We start from the raw sequence: 21,331 nt of genomic DNA, 5'->3' as shown, positions 1-21,331 counted from the left end.
TGTTACCATGTGAATAGTCTTTTATAAATGCGTAAGTGCGTGTTTAGCCCTCCAACTCCGGTGTGACTGAGTAAAGTGACAAATTTTATGTTTCATCTAATTTAGGTAATTTAAAAGCTATAATATTATTTGGCAGTGGGCACATAGGAAAGTGTAAAGTATAAAGTTTCTGTCAATATGTTTATCATGCTTGTATGATAAAAAACTCATGAAGATATTTATCTCAATACATGACCTACTCATTCTAAACCTGTCGAGCTTCGCTGGCGAAGCTCTCAACCCCAAAGTACAACCAAATCTACTTGCACATAATGCCATGAAATAATAGATATGTGCCATAAAATAAAGATCTATTACAAGTATTAGATCTATAGTTATTCAACGTGTTCTGAAGTTACTTGACTGGGAATCTCGACCCACAGAATACTGCTTGTTTACTCGCACCTGATAACCCGGAATCAACGACTGTACGCCACTTCCGGCCGCCAATGGCTGCTCCCCGTGGTTCTGCCTCTACGGGTAATTCACGGAATAAAATTGTCCACAAAAGTGCTTTTACTGTGTTTTTTTGACTGAATGTGCGCCTCTTTTTTCTATAAGTAATACATAAAGCACGATTAATGTTGTAAGCATGATCAGTACCGGTACACTTTAAGGCAGGGGTGGGCAATTATTTTTTCCATGGGGCCACATAAGAAACAGAAAATTTTGTGGAGGGCCAGACTAAAAGGCTGAACTAAATTCTGCATAATATTAATTGTATTTCTTTATATAAGGCAGTAAATAACATTGTTTTTATAAGCTGTAAGACTGGTAAGAGGATGGAAAAAACGAGGTTGCCTTATTTATTCAATCAAATTTCCCAAAACAATGGTTAACAAAATGTGAAAGTTTGTACCATTTTTTTCAGTCACATTCACCCCAAAACACAATAAAGACATCACAATATTGTCTTTCTACTCCACATATCAAGCAAGATTTATTATAATAATGATGCCGTGGGGCGGCACGGTGGTGTAGTGGTTAGCGCTGTCGCCTCACAGCAAGAAGGTCCTGAGTTCAAGCCCCGTGGCCGGCGAGGGCCTTTCTGTGCGGAGTTTGCATGTTCTCCCCGTGTCCGCGTGGGTTTCCTCCGGGTGCTCCGGTTTCCCCCACAGTCCAAAGACATGCAGGTTAGGTTAACTGGTGACTCTAAATTGACCGTAGGTGTGAATGTGAGTGTGAATGGTTGTCTGTGTCTATGTGCAGCCCTGTGATGACCTGGCGACTTGTCCAGGGTGTACCCCGCCTTTCGCCCGTAGTCAGCTGGGATAGGCTCCAGCTTGCCTGCGACCCTGTAGAACAGGATAAAGCGGCTAGAGATAATGAGATGAGATGAGATGATGCCGTGTCGATTCGGTGTAGGTATCAGATCTACAGATCGGCTCGGGCTCCGGCGCCTGCTGGTGACGTCACACTATGTGACTGGCTGGACTGTTTGAAAGATGACGTACAAGTTTGTGATTGGTCTGGACAAATTACAGAAGTAGTTATCATGGGATTAGGTTTCGTGGGATTTCATGTCGTGTTCATGTCGCGCGCATTGCGTTTTTGTTGAACACAACTTCAAAATAAAAGCAATGCAAGTAAAATAAAAATATGCAGTCCATGCATGAGGTAAAATTAGAAAATACGTTTATTTTGTAATTTCTAATTAACCTTACGCGGGCCGGTCAGAATGAACCAAAGGGCCGGATGCGGCCCGCGGGCCGTAAAATGCCCAGGTCTGCTTTAAGGTATGTGCGTATAAAATATATACAGGCCATTGAAAGGGAATAGGATGCTCAAGCACTGCTCTCACATATTCTGCTGCAGAATAGCCTACAGGCCCGGAGCTTAGATAGGGTGTATATTCCTCTCTGGGGAACTTCCTGTCATGTGTTTTTGGGGTTGGATGTAGAGATAGAATTGCCCACAGGCAACATACCAGGAAAGACCGATAGCTCGCCCTGTACTTCCATGGAGATTGTCAGCTGCCGGACAGCAACAGTGAAGCGGTGGAGAGGAGATGTGTGGTCTCCATCGGTCACTGTAAAACTGAAACCACCAGATTCAGACCCTGATGGAAGAAACAGATTCTGTTAGACAAACATGAATGCTTGATATAGTTGTAACTACTCTGTGCCTTGATGTGTATTTGTCATAATCTTATGATTATATCTGTAATGTCCTAACTCAGGAAGAACTGTTCAAGTCTCTTATAAGAAGCTCTATGTAAGTATGCCGCATCACAGCACCCTATCGTGGATTATTTTCCTTTAACAGCACACCCCAAAGTGTTTTATTCTTCAAATAGCACAGTGATTTGCCAAAGATTACAATTCTGAATTTATTATAGAATAAAACATTGTGCTATTTATGTCTTCATTCACTATATGGCCAAAGGTATGTGGACACCTGACCATGACACCTATATGATGCCAGCTGCACCCTACTCCTCATCGCCCAACATCAGTGCCTGACCTTACCTGACTTAATGCTCTTGTGGCTGAATGAGCAGAAATTCCCACAGCCATGCTCCAAAATCTAGTGTTGATGTCATGGAACGTCCATGACTTAATTCCTGTTATCATTTATGTTAGAGCACCTATAACAATTCCTTCTGTCACCAGCTTCTCTTTTATTTTCTCTCTTACAGTTAATAAGACAGCTTGCAGGAAACCAAAAAGATAAATGTCCTCTTTCCTGAAGACTTTCCCATGGTGGAAAACTTACTGGCAGTTATAAAGCACTGACACCCCAGACTCCTTCCATAAATGTTATGAATTATTACTATAGAAATGCTAACATATTAGAATAAATACACTAATACAAACCCATCATTTGACTTACAAATGACATGACTATAATTAATCAACACCTTCTGACCATCTCACCTTCTGACTGAAGAATTCAACAATGTATTCTTCAATAATATCATTTTCCATAGTGAGTAGGTTCCAGAAACATTATGTCAATGGAAACTACCACCCTAATTCTGCTCATCACGTATGAAATAGATTAATGCAGGGGTTCTCAACCTTTTGCAACCTGGGCCCCACCAAAGCTGGTTCATTGCAGTTGGGGGCCCCTCTTCTCGCCCCGCCCCCATCCCCCCCCCAAACACACTCACCCGCAGTGATGCCACCCGACCTACAGCACCTTATATCGACAGATAGATAGATAGATAGATAGATAGATAGATAGATAGCCCTGGGCTAGATTATTATTATTATTATTATTATTATTATTATTATTATTATTATCATTATCATTATTAGTAGTAGTAGTAGCAGTAGCAGCAGTAGTAGCATTATCCATAGTAGACTAGCAGTAAGAAAACAACAAAAACAACAAATTATTTGGGTAGAGCTGAAATGGGGAAAGCAAAAATACAGTGTGGGGTAGTAGTCTTTAAAAAGACTGTTTGGGTTTTGCGCTGTATCGATGGATTGATGATAGTAGACTAGCGAGAGTCGGCACGAGTTAACTCGGCAAGAAACCAGACTAGTGTGTGTGTGGCAAGCACTCACACGGTGGCCACGGTATGCAGACTCACTCACGTGACGTTGCGTCATGTTCGCGTCACGGGCTTAAAATAACCTACACACAAGATTTTATGATAGATTGATGATAGATTTTATAATAGTATTGATTTGTATGTAATAGTCCAATGTCCTGCATTTTGACATGGGTAAATGTGTTGCATCTGCTTAGCTACTATAGCCTGTTAGCCCCAGATTTTTTTTTTCCTCCATACATGAAGCCTACTCGCGACCCCCCTGGAGTACCTCCGCGCCCCACCAGGGGGGCGCGCCCCCCCGGTTGAGAACCACTGGATTAATGGACAGTTTAAGTAAGCTAAAGTAACATGTTAGCAATCATAGGATAGGATAGCTTATTCTCTAAAATAAAAGTTCTGTACTTACGCTGACTAAATTAAGGTTGCAGCATATAATGTTGAATGTGACATCGTAGACACAGGTTATCACCAGTGGTCAAGCCAAGAAAGCTGTGAGTGTGGGGAGGGGGGTAACATAACTAGAACTATTTAGAGTTGGCAAGTTTCTTTCTTTCTTTCTTTCTTTCTTTCTTTCTTTCTTTCTTTCTTTCTTTCTTTATTTCTTTCTTTCTTTCTTTCTTTTTGCTGAGTTACTGAAATGATAGCCAGACATGCGAGTCTGTTATAGCTATAACTAGCCAACAATTGCCAGCTAGCTCACAAGTAATGTGTCTGTTCTGCTGGATTTGCTTCTGCCAGCTATGAGTCCATATCGGCAGCTGGTCTTGTGTGTTTTGTTCTCTACTCTGTTTCTTTAGCTAGATATATGGCTCAATAATGTTCAGTTTGTGTAGCAGGGCAGTAAACAAGTACAAACACACCATGGCGCTGGGAGACAAGGTGGCCAGATGTGAACAGACTGCTGAGGGACCATGGCTCCATGTGGAGTTGCAGCTGCAGCAAAGGTGTGCATGGGACTGTTTTTTTTTTTTCAATCCTACACCATCCCTCTCTCACAGACACTCCTGACCAATCCAGTCTGCTCATGCAGCTATTTTTGCTTGCATCTGTTGAACTTAGCTGTTTCTGTTTCTCAAAATATAAACAAAACACACCATTTAAACCACCTTGACTGTGGCCAGGGTCAAGAAGTTACTGAATGCTTTTAGGATGTTCTACAGTGCCACATGTGCACTCAATATGTTCTCATATTAAAGATCATGGCCTTACTTTGTCCTAAGTCCTTCATATCTGACTGCACAAAAACAACTTTTTTTTAGTTTATTGCACAGACTTTGTTTTTTTGTGTTGTAAACTGACCTGGAGTGGAGAAAAGGTAATACCTAATATAAAATTATTAATTATTGTTTTCAAACTAACTAGTATTGTTTCCTAAATAGCTTGCTGCTATTCTTGAACACCTTCTAGGACAACCTTCTTTTTTCTAGCTCACATTTATCTAAGGCTACATCCACACGACAACGGCAACGAGATTTTTTTTAAAAATATCGCGTCCACATGGGCAACGGATCAGTAAAATATCAGGTTCATATGGCAACGCAACGCTTGCTGAAAACGATGCAATACACATGCCACACCACTATGTGCGCTGTAAGACGGTCCCATCGGAGACACCAGAACAATAGAAGTAGACGCATGCGCATAACTGCGCATGCGCATAGTGACTATCCCTGTCACTGTCACACGCACACACTTTCTCACTCCCTATCCTATGGATATAGTCCCTTTAAATCACGTGCTCGTTTTTTGAATGGAGACGCGGAAAGAGGAATGAACAGGGGTAGATGGAAGCCGGTACGCCAACATTCTGATATCCTCCAGAATTCTTTAATGGTCCGGAATAAACATCTGAAGAGGTGCGATCGCTCCTTTTTTTTCCTTGTTTTTGCTGGCGGGATTGACTCTGCCCTAAGGGCTATTCTCTCTCTCTCTCTCTCTCTCTCTCTCACTTTGCACCATTACACAATAAATATTCACAGTGAAAATATTTTGTAAGCGCGTTTCATGAACCAAGTTATAGGATTTGTTGACAACTCGCATAGAGTTCGTTACACTTCTACCCGGCGTGAAGCACTGACAGTCATGTGGTTGTGACGTCATCGTAAACAAATCTGTTCTACTCATCCAGACGACTTCGCAACGGCTCCATTGCCAGATTTTTTCACTCTGGAACCCGTTCTCAAAAGATTTCGTTTTGGGGCACCCAAAACGCCGGTGCCGTGTGGACGCCAGGCCGAAACGATAAACAATTTTATCAGATTCACCTGAATCCGTTGCTGTGTGGACAGGGCCTAAATGATTGTGACTGCTGCATTGCATTTAACCAATCAGCTGTGGGTTTCCCAAAAGCATCGTAACTCTAAAAGGATCTTAACTAAGAGAGAGAGTGTTCATTGTGCTGCTCGTTCTACCATTTAACAATGATCTTTGTGCTGCAATGCTTTGGGGGAACCCATCCCAGACGAGGGCTTTCTGAATGGGAAGCCTTTTGAATCACCATCACCAAATCCAAGTCATGAAATGTCCTAGGATGGTGAGCAGAGAGACGCTATGAGGCAGTAATGATTGACTACATTATTACCTCTGCCAACTTTGTTGGAGGAGGTTATGTTTTTACCTGCATTTTTTGTTTGTTTGTCTGTTACCAACATAACTACAAAACGGATTTGACATTACATTAACGCCATTCGGCAGACACTTTTATCCAAAGCAACATACAACATACCCAGAGCAGCCTGGGGAGCAGTTGGGGGTTAGGTGCCTTGCTTAAGGGCACTTCAGCCATTCTTGCTGGTCCAGGGAATCAAACCAGCAAACCTTTGGTCCCAAAGCTGCTTCCCTAACCATTACACCAAGGTATTCCCCCATTTTGATTAAATTTTGAGGAAAGGTGGACCATGGGCCAAGGAACAATTGATTAGATTTTGATGCAAATTTGAATATGTGGCTTGGCAGAGGTATACACTCTACCAAGTGCCTTTCTTGTTTATAATTATATAAATAGTTATACATAGTTTATAGTACTTGTTATTATCTAAATCCCTGAAAATGGCAGGTACAAAATGTGAATGCAAGTCATTAGGGCACAGGCTAGAATGATGCAATTTGAAGACGTGAATGTTTTATACTCCCCTGGATAACATTACATTGGACTATTGATTCACTTGAATGGACTTAAAAGAACTGGGTTTGCTTATTTTTTTAATCAAACTTCCATTGATATTGAATAGTCCTTGAATATCTATGAACTTGTAATTTAGTGTTGGAATAATTTCATCACATTTGATGCCATGAAATGTTCTCCTGCCAGTTACGGACTATTACTTAATTAGTAATAGTTACTCGTATAAATATGCAGGTGATTATAGAAAATCATGCATGCTGATTGGTCAAGAGATTCAGACTATTTCTTGATAATTAACTCAAGTGACTCGGTAAAATGGCGGCCAATCGCTTTGTCACCGTAAGTGAGGAAGAATTACAAATTATGAAAGAAAATTCTGTTCCTAAAAGCACTAAAGATGCTACGAAGATTGGTCTAAAACTATTCAAAGTTAAGGTGGAATTGTGTTTTATTTTATAATTTTCAAAACAAAGTATTTTATGTGACTCGGCATAGATAAGTGATACAAGTCTGTGCTGTGCCTTTATTACATTTGCATGCTGCTTTTGAAGTTTGAAATAAATTATTTTTTAAAACATGATTTTTAATTTTTTTAAAAATAATCACCTGTGTATTTATACTAAAACAATTATCCACCTCAGGCTCAATGTATATCAGTGAATCATAACCTCAATTTCGTTTTGGTTATTATTCACCGATATTCACTTTGCCTTCAGCGAATAATTGTTAAGTAGTAATAAAGTAATGAATTATTACTTTATTACTCCTAATGGTGTCATAAAATGTTCTCAAGACTTTTGTACCCATGTCTCTTTGTCCAAGCAAGCACAAGGACATTTGTAATGGACTACCTTTGTGGATGAAAATGACCTCGCCGTTGTTGATCTGAGCTTGGGTGAATCTTTCAATACTGTTATCAGGTGACTCTTTCAGAGCAACGATTCCATTCTTGTTTGCCTCAATGTTGTATACCAGCTTGTCTGGAGGGGTATCCATATCTTCTGTGCTCAATGCTTTGCTTGTGATTTCCATTTCTTCACCCACAAGAAGCTGCACAGAAAGGGAATAGGGGTGAGAACACAAAATATGATTAGGGGAAAAAAATGCCAAACCAACTGTGGAGTCCCTAAAATGGATTTCACTGTTTGTTGTGGAACATAGCAGCTTGGCATGTTATCTGAAGATAAAGTGTGAGGTCTCTCAGGCCTTGATGAGCTCTAATGGACCTGTAATGGCTGGAGAGCTGAATAGAACATTAATTGAAAGAGCCTGAGCAGAGAGCAGAGATCCTGAAAGGCATTCTTAAATAGCAGGAGTCAGTAGGGAAAACAAAAAGGCGTGTACTGAAAGGCTCATATCGATTTATTCAGCTTCTCTTCCCTCTGCTGCCTTCATCTACTGCTTTCCAGGTACAACCAGAGAGCTTGAAAAAAAATGGTTTGCAGAGAAATTCATGAAGCAGTGGCCTGTACAAGCAAGCGATACAATTACATTACTTTCTAGGGAGCTATTTCCATACAACACACACCTATGATTACAACACCTATTTACTTAAACACCCTGGACAAAGTGCATTGTTGAATTTTGTTACGAAAAACTCATTTTGACTGTCTTTGCATACTATGTGAGTTCCACACCACTTACACTATTTTTCACCAGCGTCTGACTGAGGCGTGGCCAGGAGGTGGGCTTGAAGTGGCGCACCCCCTATTAGAGATTGACAGTTGATGGATTATTGTATAGATGTTCTGTGGATGCCCAGATCCTATCCTGGTCAGGGTCATGGTGGATCCAAAGCCCATCCTGGGAACACTGAGTGTGAGGCAAGAATACACCATGGATACACCAGTCCATGGCAGGACACAAACATTCACACTTCGGGGCTATTTATCTTAGCCAATTCACCTACTAGCATGTTTTTCAGAGTGAGGGAGGAAACCATCTCATCTCATCTCATTATCTCTAGCCACTTTATCCTGTTCTACAGGGTCGCAGGCAAGCTGGAGCCTATCCCAGCTGACTATGGGCAAAAGGCGGGGTACACCCTGGACAAGTCGCCAGGTCATCGCAGGGCTGACACATAGACACAGACAACCATTCACACTCACACCTAGTCAATTTAGAGTCACCAGTTAACCTAACTTGCATGTCTTTGGACTGTGGGGGAAACCAGAGCACCTGGAGGAAACCCACGCGGACACGGGGAGAACATACAAACTCCACACAGAAAGGCCCTCGCCGGCCACAGGGCTCGAACCCAGACCTTCTTGCTGTGAGGCGACAGCGCTAACCACTACACCACTGTGCCGCCGGGGAGGAAACCAGAGAACCAAAAATAAGAAACACCCACAGAAACAAGGATAATATGCACAAAAATTCCATCCAGACAGTAACCCAAATTCAGGCTCAGTGGAGCTGCAGCTGTGGAGGAACATGCTGCCTACACAGATTTCTGGTTTTCCCAAATGAAAAAGCATAAATTATTAGATTTGCAAAGAACTGATAAGTCTTTCCAAAGGCAGTGGTTGTTTGGTAACTAACAATAAGTCACATAAGTCACACTTAAACAATATCTCACTTCAGTTGTCCAGTTGTAAAAACAGAATAAAAGCAGCGACTGTCTGAAACTGAAAGCGCCATCAAAGTGACAGCATGTGAACTGTTAAAAAATGTTGAAATTCCAGCCAAAATACTTGTTTGGTTCAGAACTGAGCTGGTAGGATAAAAACTAGAACATGATTCAAATTTTCCATATATTCTTTATGACCAAAGGTATATGGACACACTCACATGTGCTTGCTGAACATCCCATTCAAGATTTAGTCCCTGCTTTGCTGTTATAATAATCTCCACTCTCCTAGGAAGGCTTTCAACTAGATTTTGGAGTGTGGCTGTGGGATTTGTCCATTGAGCCATGTGGAAGATCAGGTGTCCATGTATTTTTGTCCATATAGTGTAAATTGCAGATCGTTCACTGGTTTTATACCATCCACAATCATAGATGATGTGGCTTCAATTTAACCTTCAGCTACAGTGTATGACCCTGGACACCCCATTAAACGATACCTGGATATTCATTTTAATTGAAAATCTTTGAGGTTACTTAAATGCTTCTCCTTAACATGACAAAACATTAGCTAGTAATACTGTATGTATTAAGGAAAACCCAGATTATGAAAGAAATATAGAAAGGTTTATATCAGAATGTTCTAAAGAATAAGTCACCAAGCTACATTATCAATTGTTTTAGAAAATACATGTGATAAAATTCAGGGTTTTCTCTGTGTTAAACAAACTGTGCTGCTAAATAATTCTCAGCATTAGTCATATTATCCTTGCCCGTCCCTACTTCTGATTTCTAAAATTGGAGTGGATGTGTCACAACTAGTGACATATTAAACACCCCCAGATGTACAATATGTCTTCTAGTGCCTGTGAACATCACCATGTCCAGCCTGGAGTGCATATCCTCCACCACTTGGTGGCAGCGTTACTATATATTTGCATCAAAATTGATCTCCAGATGGAGCTGAACATTTGTATTCCTACACAACATATAACACATATCACATTGATCAGAAGCTATGTGGTAAATTTAATTTAAGTTCACAGTGGGAGAAGGGCTGTGCTTGAAAGAGACTCAACAAGCCATCATTTGAGCAATTAGTAATCAGTGTCTGATTGAACTACTGAGTCTCCTAGATTTTAGATAATGCAGAGACTCCACAGGCTGCTGGAATGATGAGAACGTGTGTGTGTGTGTGTGTGTGTGTGAGAGAGAGAGAGCGAGAGAGAGAGAGAGAGAGAGAGAGAGAGAGACATCCTGTTGTACTTGTGCATGTGAAGTAGATGAGATGGGCGTATGATTGAGACTTAGTGTTCGCTGAGTGAATAACTGCACAAGGCGGACTAAGATGTTGCTGAGTGTGTGTTTGGAGGGAAGCTCTCTAATGAATACCAGCTGGAGTCTGACTGGGCAGGATCTGGGGCCCTGAGCCTGTGTCACCATGATGTTATTCATCATGTCTGATCATCTGCTGTAGGTCAGCCAACACTACAGCTTCCTGCTTTAAAACAGTTCAGCAGAGCTAGCTCGAAAGAGAAGAAGTGAATCCATGAGAGAAGAAGGGAGTGGTGAGCAGGGGGAAAAACAGAGAGTGTACACTCTGTATGCATGGAAAAAGGCATATAATTATTTAACATTCTGTGGGAAAGTAATGGAGAATGATGATTGGCTGGCTTGATATCTCTCCTAAAAGCCAAATTCCTGCCACAGACATGGTTTTCCAAAAATATGAGCTACCAAGTTGATGTGAGACCACAGACAATGTCAAAAAAAAAAAAAAGATGCTCTCCTTTCCCGCTGGTATTTTCCAACCATGTATTTGTTCCAGAGCCTTTGAGGTTTTTCAGTCACCCTTTAATTCTAGAAAGGCTCTGGAGTCATGAGGGACCATGAACAAGAGGAGCTGATATAATGTTTAATGTTGTACCTCCAGGCCTGTATTGTGCCTCAGCTGTGGCGCCTCATCGTTGATGGGGATCACTGTGATGCTGATAGTGATGGGGAGGCTGCGGCGCATTAACTCAAAAGCAGTGGCTGAGAAAGTGAAACTGTCCTCTGTAGTCTCCGTGCTGTCATGAAAGTAGTAGACTGTTCCTTGCTGCACCTGAACATGATCGAGTGAAGCAACAAATACAATTACTATTTCTGAACCAACTCAAACATACTGCATGTGGATAATAATAATAATAATAATAATAATAATAATAATAATAATAAAGCACATGCAATCACAGTAAATATAAGCAGTATGTTCAGACTGTAGGGAGCCACAGCTCAGTGTAGTAAGACGAACAACAAAGATGAATAGTACTACTTAACAATCACATCATACACATCGAAGAGCACATTAAAATAGCATTATCCTGATATCAGTAGCTAGTATGCACCATATTACATGGCACCATGGGAATATCTCGAATAACTTGTGCTGGACTATGATAGTAATATATGATCATAGCACACTCATGCAGATAGAAACCCAAAGCTTGGCATTTATATACATTTATTGCAGGCATTTAATGCTCATGTGTTGGTGTGTGTTTGCCCTGGAGCTACTACAAAAAAGCGATAGCTACAATAGCAGATTGAACACAGTGCTGTGTTAAATGGCCTCCAGATGATTGCCTCCTCAAGAAGGGAACAGCTTAGTATTTTCTCTGATTGCAAGTGTTTATCTGGCACCCTGGTCTTCTAGAAAAAAGCGACTCCACTTATTTTGACACATTCGGTTGATTCTTTCTGCTTTGTGCTCATGAATTCCAAGTCCTTGTGGCGGTTAAGTCTTATGCCAAGCCTAATAGTAAGACCCTGCTGAGTAACACACAAACTGTTGCAACTACCCTGGTTTGCTAGTTTCCTGAGCCATAGACACAGAACAGTAGCATGAAAAGAGCCACTGGTCCCACATGAGTGAATGGAGAAATTCTCAGTGATGCCTAATAATGAGACTGATGTAGGCTTCTTTCATTTTGGGACCATTATTCTCAGGTTTCAGCTGTTTGCAGAGCCAGCCTGCAATCTTTTTCCCTCCTCTCAATATGGAACTCATTTAGAGTGCTGCCGAATTCTGTCATCTACGGCTCCTGGCATTATGAAACAAAGCACTCTCAGAAGACAGAACAAAAAGGATGCTATGGAGAATGAAAAACTTGCACTATATCAGTAGACATCTTTGTCTGTAAATGTTGCAGAGTCTTTAGTTGAGCTCTACAGGTGTCTGGGAGTGTGAAATTATTCAGGTATTTCAAAACCCTGACATTTAGCCCCAAATGTTGAACCCCAAGGGGTTCTCACACTTGCAAATATGCAACAAATCCCAATTTATATGAAATGTGACAGAGGTTAGGGATGAGTCAGCATTTGGAGATTTTCTCATGAAAATCTTGATTGTTACAAAAATAATCCTAGAAATCACATCCACTTTGGTTACAAGCATCACCAGAACAATGTTTATGCAAGACAGAAGTCACTCCAGAACTATTCACATTTCTTTGTTCTGGTCCATTCATTCAAACACTGAATCAAAACCAAGTTCAGGTTTATGATTCTCCTGATGTGGGCTTGCACTGTCCTTCCTCACAGTGGAGTCTTTGACAGACTGGCACTGCACAGTGAGAGCTGTGTGTAGATGCTTTATTATAGGATTATTTGGGCCAGTTTATTTTGGCTTGGGGCAACAGGACATCTCCGTCAGAGTTTCCACTGGTTCTTAAACAGAGAAGGAGCTGAGGCCAAGCCCCACGCTTTACTGTTAGGAACAGTGTCTAACCACCTCCCTGAGGCTCAGCACTGCTCAGCACTTAGTGCTTTTCCACAGAGACCAGTCATTTTACTCTCACTCTTTCCACTAGCAGACCTTTGGACCACTGCGGTAAGCATCACACAGCTAGCAGCCTCAGCAATGTCTATTCTGAGAGGATTCAAAGAGCTCTAAGATCACTGTGAACAGAGAGATGCAAGAACCAGAAAAGAAGAAAGAGAGGAGACATTGATTTCTCTTGTTGTTTGAGTACAAAGAACACCAATGCTCTTCAGTACAGATGAGTGGCATGATCAAAGTCTGGTTCAATTACTATTATTCGGTGAATGGCTTATAATTAAGATTTACAAAATGTTATTTTATTTCAGGGCGGCATGGTGGTGTAGTGGTTAGCACTGTTGCCTCACAGCAAGAAGGTTCTGGGTTTGAGCCCAGTGGCTGACAGGGGCCTTTCTGTGTTGAGTTTGCATGTTCTCCCTGTGTCTGTGCTCCGGGTTTCCCCCACAGTCCAAAGACATGCAGATTAGGCTAACTGGAGGCTCTAAGGCCCTGTCCACACGGCAACGGATTCAGGTGACTCCGATACAATTGCTTATCGTTTCGGCCTGGCGTCCACACGGCACCGGCGTTTTGGGTGCCCAAAACGCAATCTTTTTGAGAACGGGTTCCAGAGTGGAAAGATCTGGCAACGTTGCCATTGTGAAGTCGTCTGGATGAGTAGAACGGATTTGTTTACGATGACGTCACAACCACATGACTGTGAGTGCTTCACGCCGGGTAGAAGTGTAACAAACTCGATGTGAGTTGTCAACAAATCCTATAACTTGGTTCATGAAACGTGCTTACAAAATATTTTCACTGTGAATATTTATTGTGTAATGGTGCAAAGTGAGAGAGAGAGAGACTCTGCCCTTAGGGCAGAGTCAATCCCGCCAGCAAAAATAGGGAAAAAAAAAAGGAGCGATCTCACCTCTTCAGATGTGGGTTTAAGTCCTACAATACATTCCTCAAAAAGGGCGTAGAAGAAATTAATCCATCAACGTGTATCATTCAATTTATTCCGGACCATTAAAGACGCCGCCTTCCGCGTAGAATCATACGTCATCCTCGTCGCCATATTGGATAGGTCAAAGCGGAGAATAAAGATTCATGTGCTGCGTTTAACTGTACCAACAGGTTTACCGTCCAAACGAGATCATATGGGATTACCTTTCACAGGTGAGAAACAACAAATTAATCCATCAACGTGTATCATTCAATTTATTCCGGACCATTAAAGACGCCGCCTTCCGCGTAGAATCATACGTCATCCTCGCCGCCATTTTGGAGAGGTCAAAGCGGAGAATAAAGATTAGCTGCGTTTAACTGTACCAACAGGTTTGCCGTCCAAACGAGATCACATGGGATTACCTTTCACAGGTGAGACTGGAAAAATACTTTTCATTGTATTTGGTCATTATAATGTAATTTTACAAACAGATTTTCCTGACTTTGTGGCTAATATGAAGTCTCGCGCATAATAGTTTATGCGCATGCGTCCTTACTTCTTCTATTGTTCTGGTGTCTCCGAAGGGACCGTCTTACAGCGCCCCTAGAGGTGTGGCATGTGTATTGCATCGTTTTCAGCAAGCGTTGCGTTGCCATATGGACCTGATATTTTATTGATTGTTGCCCATTTGGACGCGATATATTTTTAAATAACATCTCGTTGCCGTTGTCATGTGGATGTAGCTTAAATTGACCGTAGGTGTGAATGGTTGTTTGTCTCTATATGTCAGCCCGGCTATGATTTGGCGAATTGTCCAGGGTGTACCCTGCCTCTCACCCATAGTCAGCTGGGATAGACTCTGGCTTGCCCACAACCCTGCACAGGGTAAGCAGTTATGGATGGATTTTATTTTATACCCGGCTGTCCTCAATGATAATGCTAATCTGGAGAGAGAATGTATTTGTCTCAGGTAACATACATTTTACTTCTCATCTTTTTAATTAATACAAAAGCATCCTCAGATTTTTATGTGGTCTGCTCGGAATTATGCAACCTTTCCGAACAGAGCAGAATGGTGAAATCTGCACAGCACTAGACCTGCCTCAACAAACCTAATGAGTTTGACCAAGCAAAGTATATGGAATGTACTCACATCATCCCAGGTAAAAGAGACAAGCCCATCATCATCCTTGTCCATATATCTGATATCTCCATGTTGAGGTGCTTCCTCCATAAGGAATTCAATATGAACAGACCGGTAGAAAGGGTGTGTGATGTTGAGAATGTCTTCAGAAAGAGTCACAGAATCTCCTTCCCTCACTGTGAGGTTGGTCACTTGGACAGGTATGAGCCGGGGCATGATGTCCACATGCACCTCCAGGTCCACGACTGTAGTGAAGCCATTATTGACATCTAGAGTGAACATGTCTTGACCCTGTAGTGAAGCTGACACATACAAGACTGTGCCCATATTTATGTCCTCTTGTGTAAAAGACTGGATATAATCCAGCACAGGAGACACTGTGCTCTCAGAATCATTGGTCAGTTTGACCACATGGCCAAGACGTGGAGATTCTTTAATGCTAAACACGATTTCAGTAGGCGAGATGTCGGCCTGCTCCACCTGAAATGTGTGTTGGTGAACATAATAGGGGTTATATTTGAGACCTTTGGGGGAAAAAACATAAATATTAAATTGCTATTCTTACACATAATTTAGGGTACATTCCATGTCCATTGATGATAACTACAGTGGGGCAAAAAAGTATTTAGTCAGCCACCAATTGTGCAAGTTCTCCCACTTAAAAAGATGAGAGAGGCCTGTAATTTTCATCATAGGTATACCTCAACTATGAGAGACAGAATGAGGGGAAAGAATCCAGGAAATCACATTGTAGGATTTTTAATGAATTAATTGGTAAATTCCTCGGTAAAATAAGTATTTGGCCACCTACAAACAAGCAAGATTTCTGGCTCTCACAGACCTGTAACTTCTTCTTTAAGAGGCTCCTCTGTCCTCCACTCGTTATCTGTATTAATGGCACCTGTTTGAACTCGTTATCAGTATAAAAGACACCTGTCCACAACCTCAAACAGTCACACTCCAAACTCCACTATGGCCAAGACCAAAGAGCTGTCGAAGGACACCAGAAACAAAATTGTAGACCTGCACCAGGCTGGGAAGACTGAATCTGCAATAGGTAAGCAGCTTGGTGTGAAGAAATCAACTGTGGGAGCAATTATTAGAAAATGGAAGACATACAAGACCACTGATAATCTCCCTCGATCTGGGGCTCCACGCAAGATCTCACCCCATGGGGTCAAAATGATCACAAGAACGGTGAGTAAAAATCCCAGAACCACATGGGGGGACCTAGTGAATGACCTGCAGAGAGCTGGGACCAAAGTAACAAAGGCTACCATCAGTAACACACTACGCCGCCAGGGACTCAAATCCTGCAGTGCCAGACGTGTCCCCCTGCTTCAGCCAGTACATGTCCAGGCCCATCTGAAGTTTGCTAGAGAGCATTTGGATGATCCAGAAGAGGATTGGGAGAATGTCATATGGTCAGATGAAACCAAAATATAACTTTTTGGTAAAAACTCAACTTGTCGTGTTTGGAGGAGAAAGAATGCTGAGTTGCATCCAAAGAACACCATACCTACTGTAAGCATGGGGGTGGAAACATCATGCTTTGGGGCTGTTTTTCTGCAAAGGGACCAGGACGACTGATCCGTGTAAAGGAAAGAATGAATGGGGCCATGTATCGTGAGATTTTGAGGGAAAACCTCCTTCCATCAGCAAGGGAATTGAAGATGAAACGTGGCTGGGTCTTTCAGCATGGCAATGATCCCAAACACACCGCCCAGGCAACGAAGGAGTGGCTTCATAAGAAGCATTTCAAGGTCCTGGAGTGGCCTAGCCAGTCTCCAGATCTCAACCCCATAGAAAATCTTTGGAGGGAGTTGAAAGTCCATGTTGCCCAGCGACAGCCCCAAAACATCACTGCTCTAGAGGAGATCTGCATGGAGGAATGGGCCAAAATACCAGCAACAGTGTGTGAAAACCTTGTGAAGACTGACAGAAAACGTTTGACCTCTGTCATTGCCAACAAAGGGTATATAACAAAGTATTGAGATGAACTTTTGTTATTGACCAAATACTTATTTTCCACCATAATTTGCAAATAAATTCTTTAAAAATCAGACAATGTGATTTTCTGGATTTTTTTTCTCATTTTGTCTCTCATAGTTGAGGTATGCCTATGATGAAAATTACAGGCCTCTCTCATCTTTTTAAGTGGGAGAACTTGCACAATTGGTGACTGACTAAATACTTTTTTGCCCCACTGTATGTTTATTGTCTTCAAAAATATAATATTTTACCTATTAATAGAAAGCATCTTATAATATATCACACAAACATTAAGGGCATCCTATGTTTCATTTAGTTTGAAATTTGTCATGATTGACATCATTGGTCATGTCTCTTTTTCAGTTGAGGTTTGAAATTAATGAGTTTCAAATTAATGAATAAAAACCATTAAAGTCAACAACAGCTATTTTTTTTATTTATTTCAAAAGTCTAAATACTAAAGGAGAATACTATTTTTAAAATTGATTTCCTCATTTAAATAATTTAAATATCTTAATTTATTAATGTCCTCAAAAGTTCTGTCAATTATGTTATTAACAGGGCTCCCCCCGCAACTCAAAAGTGATTTGTCCCAGTACCAAGTGACAAGCATCACATGATCTCATTTTCCTCTGTGGCAGACAAGTTGAACACACTGTGGAGAGTGCCCTCTCATTTTTTTCCTCAATATTTTACCAATAATAGCACATTGTCAATGAGTATATTAATTAACCCTCAACTATGTTATGCACATTGTTATGGTTTACACATTTTTAATGTTATAAATTCAATTACATATTCAAATCTGACCTTAACCTGTTCAAGAAAATGACATGTGGCTAGCCAGGCAAGGCCTAGCATTGAAATTATGGGTCAAAATAGGGAAATTGTCAACTATGGGACCTGTCAACTAAGTTACCCAGTAGTCTACATCATTAATCATTATTATCATATCATTATCAGTCTACATACAGTGCCCTCCATGATTACTGACACCCCTTGTAAAGATGAGTAAAAAGGGTTAGAAAAAAATCCACCTTTTGGTGAAGTAGCTTCATCTCACTGAAAAAATGAGAAAAATCCAACCTTTAATTGAAATAAATTTATTCAGAGAAAAACAAATCTCTCATCAAGAAATAATAATAAAAAAACCACATATACCTCTATTATTGGTACCCCTGGAAATGATAGTGAACACAATGTAACTGAAGCACATTTCCCATTTAAATTCTTGAGTTGATTGGAGTGTGTAATCCATTGAAAACCCCTGGGGTGAGCTGAAGAGGAGAGTGGACAAGAGAGGGCTGAGGACCCTGGATGATCTGGAGAGACTGTATAAAGAGGAATGGTCTCAGATGCCCTGCTCTGTATTTCCAACCTTATAAAATGTTAATGGAGACTCAGTGCTGTTTTACTGGCGAAGGCAAGTTGTACAAAGTGTTTTGTGTGTTCTCTTATCTTTTCCATGTTGATAACTGACGAAAGGACTTTGGCGTTTTGTGACACCTCATATTTGTACCCCAGTTAATTAGGATGTCATGGATTACAGCTTGAGATATTTGTTTTTCTCTGAATAAATTTATTTCAATTAAAGGTTGGATTTTTCTCATTTTTTTCAGTGTGAGATGAAGCAACTTCAAAAGGTGGAATTTTTCTAACCCTTTTTACTAATCTTTACAAGGGGTGCCAATAATTGTGGATGGCACTGTATGTCACAAGACACATTATGCATAGGGGCACACTTCCCTTTCTTCCTCAACACATTTTTAATAAAAAAAAATCCAATTGTTTTAAATAGATTTCGGCAGCTAAGTAACAGTGGAGAAACAGGGCTTGTCAGAATGCTGATCCTGCAAGAAGGGCTGCATATTTGGAGAAGCAGAGAGAGGCATTGCATAAATTGTGTGACTTTCATTGTCAACTATGTTACAGCTCATTTTTTCACATTTAAAATAAATAAATGGTGCTTCTGATATCCTTTAAAGTATATGGTACATTTACACAGGTTGGAGTTTTGCATGACGTCTCTTAAAACTATCAAAATGATCTGGATGGTAGTTTTGTAATAAAAAATATTCCTGCCCTTAATGACAGTGCTGAACATATCACATGTACATCTGAATTAAAAAAAATATATTTTAATATCATCATAGTACAGTGGTGCTTGAAAGTTTGTGAACCCTTTAGAATTTTCTATATTTCTGCATAAATATGACCTAAAACAACATCAGATTTTCACACAAGTCCTAAAAGTAAAGAGAACCCAGTTAAACAAATGAGACAAAAATATCATACTTGGTCATTTATTTATTGAGGAAACTGATCCAATATTACATATCTGTGAGTGGCAAAAGTATGTGAACCTCTTGGATTAGCAGTTAATTTGAAGGTGAAATTAGAGTCGTGTTTTCAATCAGTAGGATGACAATCAGGTGTGAGTGGGCACCCTGTTTTATTTAAAGAACAGGGATCTATCAAAGTCTGATCTTCACAACACATGTTTGTGGAAGTATATCATGGCAGGAACAAAGAAGATTTCTGAGGACCTCAGAAAAAGCGTTGTTGATGTTCATCAGGCTGGAAAAGGTTACAAAACCATCTCTAAAGAGTTTGGACTCCACCAATCCACAGTCAGACAGATTGTGTACAAAAGGAGGAAATTCAAGACCATTGTTACCCTCCCCAGGAGTGGTCGACCAACAAAGATCATTCCAAGAGCAAGGTGTGTAATAGTCGGCGAGGTCACAAAGGACTCCAGGGTAACTTCTAAGCAACTGAAGGCCTCTCTCACATTGGCTAATGTTAATGTTCATCAGTCCACCATCAGGATAACACTGAACAACAATGGTGTGCCTGGAAGGGTTGCAAGGAGAAAGCCACTGCTTTCCAAAAAGAACATTGCTGCTCATCTGCAGTTTGCTAAAGATCACATGGACAAGCCAGAAGGCTATTGGAAAAATGTTTTGTGGACAGATGAGACCAAAATAGAACTTTTTGGTTTCAATGAGAAGCGTTATGTTTGGAGAAAGGAAAACCCTGCATTCCAGCATAAGAACCTTATCCCATCTGTGAAACATGGTGGTGGTAGTATCATGGTTTGGGCCTGTTTTGCTGCATCTGGGCCAGGACAGCTTGCCATCACTGATGGAACAACGAATTCTGAATTATACCAGTGAATTCTAAAGGAAAATGTCAGGACATCTGTCCATGAACTGAATCTGAAGAGAAGGTGGGTCATGCAGCAAGATGATGACCCTAAGCACACAAGTGTTCTACCAAAGAATGGTTAAAGAAGAATAAAGTTGATGTTTTGGAATGGCCAAGTCAAAGTCCTGACCTTAATCCAATCGAAATGTTGTGGAAGGACCTGAAGCGAGCAGTTCATGTGAGGAAACCCACCAACATCCCAGAGCTGAAGCTGTTCTGTACGGAGGAATGGGCTAAAATTCCTCCAAGCCGGTGTGCAGGACTGATCAACAGTTACCGGAAATGTTTAGTTGCAGTTATTGCTGCACAAGGGGGTCACACCAGATACTGAAAGCAAAGGTTCACATACTTTTCCCACTTACAGATATGTAATATCATTTTCCTCAATAAATAAATGACCAAGTATAATATTTTTGTCTCATTTGTTTAACTGAGCTCTCTTTATCTACTTTTAGGACTTGTGTGAAAATCTGATGATGTTTTAGGTCATATTTATGCAGAAATATAGAAAATTCTAAAGCGTTCACAAACTTTCAAGCACCACTGTATTTCATTACAGACAGTATAAACCCAATATATTTCATGTTTTGACTGGTCAACTTCATTTCATTTGTTAATATACATCCATTCCTGCATTTTTAGGTCTGCAACACATTCCAAAAAAAATGTTGAGATGGGGCAATTTATGGTTAGTAATGAGGTCAAACGAATTAAATAATGATGCAATTTGAAACAGGTGATGTCAGCAGGTGACTGTAATCATGATTTGGTACAAAATCAGTATTAAGAAAAGGCCTAGTCTTTGAGGAGCAAAGATGGGCCAAGGATCTCCAGTTTATCAACAAATGCGTGAGAAAAGTATTGAAATGTTTAAGAACAATGTTCCTCAAAGAAAGATGTGAAAGGATTTGGATATTTCACCCTCTATGGTGCGTAATATCATTAAACTATTCAAGGAATATGGAGGAATTTCAGTGCGTAAAGTGCAAGAGCGCAAGTCTAAGCTGAA

The 21,331-nt window shown here is 40.7% G+C and overlaps 1 protein-coding gene across 1 annotated transcript in view; it reads right to left on the bottom strand.

Annotated features, from left to right (window-relative positions):
* The window catches only part of cspg4 (chondroitin sulfate proteoglycan 4), an 84,642-nt gene that overhangs the window by 13,959 nt on the left and 49,352 nt on the right, over positions 1-21,331 (bottom strand). Inside the window, exons 4-7 of the mRNA XM_060914376.1 lie at positions 15,133-15,603; positions 11,159-11,335; positions 7,517-7,715; positions 1,967-2,098 (exon numbers count right to left, since the gene is read on the bottom strand). Of these exons, the coding sequence (XP_060770359.1) occupies positions 1,967-2,098; positions 7,517-7,715; positions 11,159-11,335; positions 15,133-15,603 (979 nt within the window). The remainder of the gene's footprint in view (positions 1-1,966; positions 2,099-7,516; positions 7,716-11,158; positions 11,336-15,132; positions 15,604-21,331) is intronic.

Source organism: Neoarius graeffei, chromosome 2 (genome assembly GCF_027579695.1).
Source record: "Neoarius graeffei isolate fNeoGra1 chromosome 2, fNeoGra1.pri, whole genome shotgun sequence".
Lineage (NCBI taxonomy): Eukaryota > Metazoa > Chordata > Actinopteri > Siluriformes > Ariidae > Neoarius > Neoarius graeffei.
This window is presented reverse-complemented; position numbering and strand designations above follow the sequence as displayed.